Raw genomic sequence first — 7,533 nt, forward strand, 5'->3', positions numbered from 1 at the left:
TGTACAAATCTCGTAAATGGTTGGTTATTGTGATTAATGTTTGTTTGATTGAATTAAATCTTACAATGGTTTAAAGTTGAATAAAATTAATCATAATCGCTTCGGTGATGAATGTGACATCTTGTAGCTCGGACTCGATGATCGGGTTTGGTGTAGGGTGTTACAAGTAAAAAATTTAGGCCTGTTTTCTAGGCCCGACCTGAAAAATGGGCTTAAAATTTTGCCTAGGCCTGGGCCAAATAAAAATATTAAAACTCGAGCCTGGCTTGCCCATATTAAAATTTTTTATATTATAATCTCTGTTATCATTTATCACTAGAGTTGTCTATGGCCGGGCCAAGTAAAAAATTTAGGTCCGTTTTCTAGGCTCGACCCAAAAAATAATTTATCCAAGCTTGACCTGAATAAAAATTTAGGTCCGTTTTCTAGGCTCGGCTTCTCCATATTAAATTTTTTTATATAAAAATAAATTTAAAAAATATAATACACTGAATACACTAAAAACATTAAAATAAATGTTTCTCAACAAATGAAAAAAAAACTAAAAAACTAAACTTTAATAATACTAAGATAAGTACAAGTTAACATGCAAATACCCCTAAATAGTAGCAAAATTAATAATGAAACAAGAGTTATATAATATCCAAATAATAACAACAGAATAGTAGCAATATAATAGCGAAATGATAGCAAAACAATAAAAAATAGCAGTAATATTTTTTTCTACAAATTCGGGCCGGGTTGAGCCCAGGCCAAAAAAAGCTTACCTAAGACCTGACCCGTTTAGAAAACAAGATTTATTTTTTTCTAAGCTTATTTTTTGGACCTATATTTTTATCCAAACCCTCTCACTTTCTGAGTAGACTAGGTCATGGACAAATTTAATTATCACTAAACTTTTGTAATCCACGTGGCAAAATTTAATTGAGGAGCACCTATAGGGGCACAAATAAAGTGCATGGGAATTTTATTCGAGGGAGAGGGGAGGGTTTGGTGATAATTAGTGGGTTAATTTTGAATTTTTTAGATATAAATATATAAATATTTTAAAAAGTATAATAAATTTAAAATTTATATTATTATTTATATATATATTTTTAAATGTTTTAGAATTAGGATCAAATTAAGATTAATTATAAATTTTGAGGGTTATGTTTTAAAAATTATAACTAAATAGATTTATGTAAAAGCTGAGGGCTAAATTTGTTATTATAATCCTCCCATTAGCCGGCTAACGACAATTAGTGAAAATGAACCAAAAAAGAATCTCAATTAGTTGAGTGATTAATTTAAAAAATATTCATTATTGGTTGATCGAAAAAGAAACAAACTCATAGTTAGGTGACTAATTTTAAAAAAAAATTATAGTTGGATGATAAAAAGGAAAATGACTGATAGTTGACTTACCTGTGATGTAGTTTACCCAAATTTTAAAGATGCCCAAACACTCCAAAAAAATTTCTTGAAAATAAAAGATATTTGGCGCCTGAATAACCAAATTCTATTGGTCAAATCATTTCACGCGGATCATAATCCAAGTCACATCTTCTCTTGACCGTCCGATTGAAAACGAAAGCAATTCCCCTCCATTTCCCTCTATTTAAAACCGCAAACTCACCACTTTATTTCACAGCCCAAAAGCGTTCCTCATTTCCTTAACAACAAATAAGTCATCACTCGGAAACCCAGTTTTATCTTTCACAACGCAAATGGCTCGTACCAAGCAAACCGCTAGAAAATCCACGGGAGGCAAGGCACCGAGGAAGCAATTGGCCACAAAAGCGGCGCGGAAATCAGCTCCGGCTACTGGTGGAGTGAAGAAGCCGCACAGATTCAGGCCAGGAACTGTGGCCTTGCGTGAAATCCGAAAGTACCAGAAGAGCACTGAACTTTTAATCAGGAAACTCCCATTTCAAAGGCTGGTAAGAGAAATCGCCCAAGATTTCAAAACAGATCTGAGGTTCCAAAGTAGCGCTGTGGCCGCTCTCCAGGAGGCCGCGGAAGCTTACTTGGTTGGGCTTTTTGAAGACACCAATCTGTGTGCTATTCACGCTAAAAGGGTTACTATAATGCCTAAGGACATCCAATTGGCTCGTCGTATTAGGGGCGAGAGAGCTTAGTGGCTTTTATGATCTATTGTATTATTTAGATTTCCATGGGTTTTAATATTGAAAATGCGGAGGTTAATGTCCTTTCTTAACCTTAATGTAATACAAACAATTTCTTAGACATAATAAAGCTTCTGTGGCACTTACATTTACAATAAATCCAATGATCATGGAGATAAGCAACAGCTTCCGCAATGAAAAGTTTGAATGTGCCATAAACAGCTTTCCCAATCATAAAATTTCATTGCGGAAATCGGGTAGAATTTTTTATTATTATCTAAATTCACTCATATTTTATGTTCATCTTTGAATTTAAATGAATAATCTCACCATTAAACAAGTCTAGACCTAATACAAAAACATGAAACCCGATTTGGAGCGTAGAAAAAATTTATTGGTTAAGCCTAATCTGTATGAATTGGGCAGCCCAATCTATCAAGTTGCATAAATGTTGGACTGTCCTCCTATATTCACTCCCATTAAATTGATAGTAATGAATAGCTTTTATCGCAATATTTTAAGTCCAATGGTATATATGTTAAATTTTAGTTAAAATTAAAGTGTGCACAGTTATTAATAGTGACAAGTCTCCTCGTTGTATTTTAAAGGTAAAAAATTAGCTATGAAATATGTTCTGTTCTCATTAGTGGAAATTAAATTCCTGACTTCTTGATTAAATGATGAAGTGATCAACCACCACATCACATCTCATGATTCAATTGTATGTACATTATTTACGAATTTTTGTACTTCAGAATTAAAATATATTATTATACTATAATGCCCATATTAAAACAACAAAAGTGGCTTGTTATTTGGAGCATTGATCCAAATGCTAAGATAGCACACTTCGTTTTGTCTCAACTTCTCTGATTGTGTTAAATAATTGTTAAAAGGGACATGATTGCCTTTTTCTTTCTTTTACATGGTTTTATCCTAATTTCATTTCTATCATTCTTAAATTCTTTGTTTCGTTAAACATACTTAATTGGATATAATTAGGGATGCCAAATTAATTCCAACAAATTGGATTTCAATCCAACAGTTTTTGAAAATGAAATAAGATTTTGGGTTTGTGTTGGGCAGGTTTAGTTCAAACTCACTTCCTTTTAAAATTTTTATTAAGAATTTAAGATATCTTTTAATTTTATAAAGGATAAATATTAATAAAATTATTTGATACATCATTAGTGAAGTTTTTTAGACTCCACAAACAGATTAAGGGTTTAACAAATGTATCATAGGGTGCAATAAAAAATTTAAAGAATAATTACATGAATTACTATGGCACTGCCACACTTTCAACCCGTTTGTATAGTCTAAAAAGCTCCATTGATGGTGCATTAAATAATTACCCTAAATATTAAGAGTTAGTATTCAATCCGTTATTATTGGAGCTTTTTAACTCCACAAGCAAGTTAAATAAATGACGCATGTTTGTTTTAAGGATCAATATTTGGTACATTGACAGTGTATTTTGTTTATTCCACAAGCAACTTAAAAAAATTGACATCTGTATATTTTTTTTAAATATCTATTTTTAATATTTTACTATACCTTTATAGGACACTTGCCAACTCCCTAACCTTGTAGGAAAATTATTTGGTATACTGCCAGTGGAGTTTTTAGACTCCACAAGCAGGGCCAAGGGGTTGGCAAGTATCCTATATGGGTATAGTAAAATTTTAAAAAACAAAGAGACACATTAATTTTTTAAAGTTACTTGGGAATAAAAAATAAAGTACACTTCTAGTGTACTAAATACTAACCCTTTTTAACGGAGTTTTTAACTTCACTAGTAGTGCATTAAATAATTTTCCAAATGTTAAAACTATACATGAATTTTGATTAAATGTGCGATTTGATGTATGGACTTTGATTTGGTGCAATTATACACATTAAACTTTAATTGTGAGTCAATTGTACACATTTTAAAAATAAATACATCAATTTGTTTTATATTATATAAGTATACTTATTTGTGTATGTAATATGTAAACACAAAATGAAGTTATAATGGTTTGTGAAAATTGAATCAAATGAAAATATCATGTATAAAATTGCACAAAATCAAAGTTCATTTATAACATTGCATATTGAACTAAAGTTCATGTGTAGTTTTGAGGTTTACCCCAATTTTTAAACTAATTTTATAAAATTTAATTATAATTTGGGATAATGTCATATTTGACACCTATACTTTCATAAAATGTCCAACGTGGTACATGAACTATCAATATGTATTTTATTATGGTACATGTACTTTAATAAAATATCCAAAGTGGTACATGTACTTTGAAAATGTCCAATGTGGTACCTAAACTATCAATATGTGTTTTATTATGGTATCTTGTGTTAATACCATTAGTGAATTGTTAAATCAGTCAATAAAAATTTGACCCGTAGAATTTTTTTTCAAATCATTAAGTCCACTAGGATAATATAACATTATATGAAAAACTAAGTAAAAAAAAAGAGTTTAAATTAAATAACAAATAGCTAAATAATAAATTTACATGAAAGTACAGGGGCGAAGGGAAGGGGGTGGGCAAGGGCCATGGCCCCCAAATAGGAAAAATTATGATTTTGACCCTTGAAAAGTTATAAAATTTTAAGTTAATAAAAGGTAAAATTATAGTTTGGCTACCCAAATTGATAAAATTTTAATTTATTCATTCTAAAAACTATAAAGATATATGTTAATAGAATGGTGAAATTGCATTTTGCTCTCATAAAATACATAACTCAATCTTGTCCACCCAAAAATTTCTGGTTTTCTCCATTCCTGTACTTTCATGGACAATAAAAATGAAATTTAAAATTCAATTAAAATATTATTCCTAATGGAAAAATCTTTGGAGAAGATGATTGTTTGCTTAAATGGAGAAAAATTGTTTTTGCTTATGTGAGTTTAGTATTTACTTCTTTATTTTATTAATCATGTGTTTGGTTATTTGTTTTAAATTTAATTTAACTTTTTTTTTGTTTTAATTAGTTTTTCCCATAATATTATATTATCCATGTTGACTTGATTTAAAAAAAAAAATCTACGTATCAAATTTTCATTGGCTAGTTTAGCAATTCACTAGCGGTGTTAGCACCAAGTGCTATATTAGAACATATATTGATAGTTCGTGTACCACATTGGACATTTTACGGAAGTACTTGTACCAAATATGACATTATCCCTTATAAATTTTAAAGCTTTTATACATATTATAACATTTTAACTAGTTTTTTTTTTATATTTCCATTGGAATTTTAGTTTTTATAAAATTTTATAAAATGTATTTATTTAATTTTGTAAAATTTAATATAACAAAATAAAAGTATATAGTATTTCAATGCAAGATTGGTAATAGGCCAACCTATATATAATAGGCCACCATTCTCATACCTTATCATCAAGCCCGCTATTATACCTAAATGAAGTCACCATATCTCTTCAGCCAACCTATATATAGTAGGCCACCATTCCAATGGGACTCATGCCAAGACTTCCCCTTCTCTATAAAAGCTCTTTACATCACAATTAAAAGGGAGCTCCTTTATAGGAGGCCTATCAAAGCTCTGCCAAATCTCTTTCAATCACTACACCAAAACAGGTTTTTAGCGGCGTTTTATAGGCCTTTAGCGCGCTTTTTAGTGCCAGTAAAGGTATTTGTAAAAGCGCCGCAAAAAATGCTGCTATCAACAATGTCGCTAACGTTTGCAGCGTTTACAGAAATAAACGCCGCTAAAAGTCATGTTCTTTAGCGGCGCTTTTACAACAAACGCCGCTAAAGAACATGACCTTTAGCGGTGCATACCAACAAACGCCACTAAAGAACATGACCTTTAGTGGCGCTTTCTCCACAAACGCCGCTAGAAGTAATGTTCTTTAGCGGCGTTTTTTCCACAAACGCCGCTATAGAACATGACTTTTAGCGGCGCTTTTATAAAAACGCCACTAATTTTAGGATTTTTGTAAAATAAAATTTTTCATTTTTTCAGCCCTCCTGTAGCAACAAATCAAAAGCAACCAAATCCAGTCAAAAGCAATAAATTTATATAATATTTCAAATTAAATAAATAAAATAATATTAATATCAATAAATAAAATAAAATTCATATTATTTTTACAAAAATGTTAAAAGTTAAAATGATAAAAATATTTATACAATACACTATGACGAAAAAAGTTGCGACTGTTGAAACATCTTCATCATATTCTGAAGCTGCTGTTGGAGTTCGTCGTACTTTCTGCTCTACTCTGCTTCTTTCGATGCCGCATCTACTTTAAGTTGTAGCTGGAGTTCTTCATATTTCTTTTGAACCTCTACTTCTCTCGCTGCAGCCTCTGCTTCCCTCGCTGCCGCCTCTGCTTTAAGTTGTAGCTGAAGTTCTTCATATTTCCTTTGAACCTCAACTGTGGTCGCTTGCATCTGAGCCATCTAGTCTTTTAACCTCTGAACTTCAGCTTGAGCCTGACTCCCTAAAGGCATGTATTGCTGCAAGCTGGATCCAAAAATGTTGGGTTGGGTTAACAAAAGATCCTTGAAATCGAACTCGACCATACCTTTCAGGACCCAAAACTTCAGTAATAATCCGGTTATCAATGTCTTCAAGATGAACAAAACTATCACTAGAAGAAATCGTTTCGTACTCCACCTTTTTATCCTTTAGTTTTTCCTAATAAATAAATAAATCACATAGTTAGGAACGCAATATATATTAAAAAAACAAATGCAACATAACTTAACAATATTCGCATTACAAGCAATGAATTAAACCATTAGAAAATAAACACTATAAATAACTAAAACAAGTCAAACCGTATTAAGTAAACGTACCATAATTTCACCAGCTTCAAGAGTCATAGGAGATCCATCTTTCTTCCAATGTGTAATTTCAAAAAGTTGAAGGCGTCCAACTTTTTGACCGGACGACAGTTCCTACAATATAGTAGTAAAAATATTATTTAATGGAAAGTTATACATATTTGACAGTATTAAAAAATTAAAAATACCTCCGCCTCAGCTACACATGCAAAACTTTTCGACCCGGCTGTGTGAGTAAATTTTTGGTTCTGCCTGCTGCTTTTTCCAACTCGTTCATGATCCTACGTTATGAAATTTTTAGTGCATAAATAGTAAATACTATAAACCAAAATAATTACAAGAGTTTGGAAGTAAGTCATACCTCGCCTTCCTTCGAATGCCAAAATCTAACCGCATCTTCCCATTGGTACCTCAGCATACCCGGCGAGACATTTTGCAATTTCTCATCGAGGGTTGTTTTTGTCTTATAATAATATTTCTTCAAAGTACTTTTATGGTCTCTCCATCTTTTTCCCAATGCCTTCTTTACATAAGTATCCGAGACCTCTAAAGCAAACCTCGCCCACAAAAAACACAAGTTAAGAAAGTAAATATAAATGAAACTA

General features: G+C 31.3%; 1 protein-coding gene and 1 long non-coding RNA gene across 2 annotated transcripts; one reads left to right on the forward strand and one right to left on the reverse strand.

Moving 5' to 3' along the window:
• Window positions 1-1,635: 1,635 nt before the first annotated feature.
• LOC105777335 (histone H3.2) lies at window positions 1,636-2,267 on the forward strand. The gene has a single exon (XM_012600559.2). It carries the CDS (start codon window positions 1,710-1,712, stop codon window positions 2,118-2,120), a length of 411 nt encoding a protein of 136 aa, XP_012456013.1. The 5' UTR covers window positions 1,636-1,709; the 3' UTR covers window positions 2,121-2,267.
• A 4,672-nt stretch (window positions 2,268-6,939) lies between these two features.
• Window positions 6,940-7,204, reverse strand: LOC128033793 (uncharacterized). The gene is made up of 2 exons (XR_008189842.1): window positions 7,117-7,204; window positions 6,940-7,042 (listed from the first exon to the last, which is right to left on the reverse strand). It is a non-coding gene; the product is annotated as an uncharacterized LOC128033793 (long non-coding RNA).
• Between the last annotated feature and the right edge of the window lie 329 nt (window positions 7,205-7,533).

Source organism: Gossypium raimondii, chromosome 10 (genome assembly GCF_025698545.1).
Source record: "Gossypium raimondii isolate GPD5lz chromosome 10, ASM2569854v1, whole genome shotgun sequence".
Lineage (NCBI taxonomy): Eukaryota > Viridiplantae > Streptophyta > Magnoliopsida > Malvales > Malvaceae > Gossypium > Gossypium raimondii.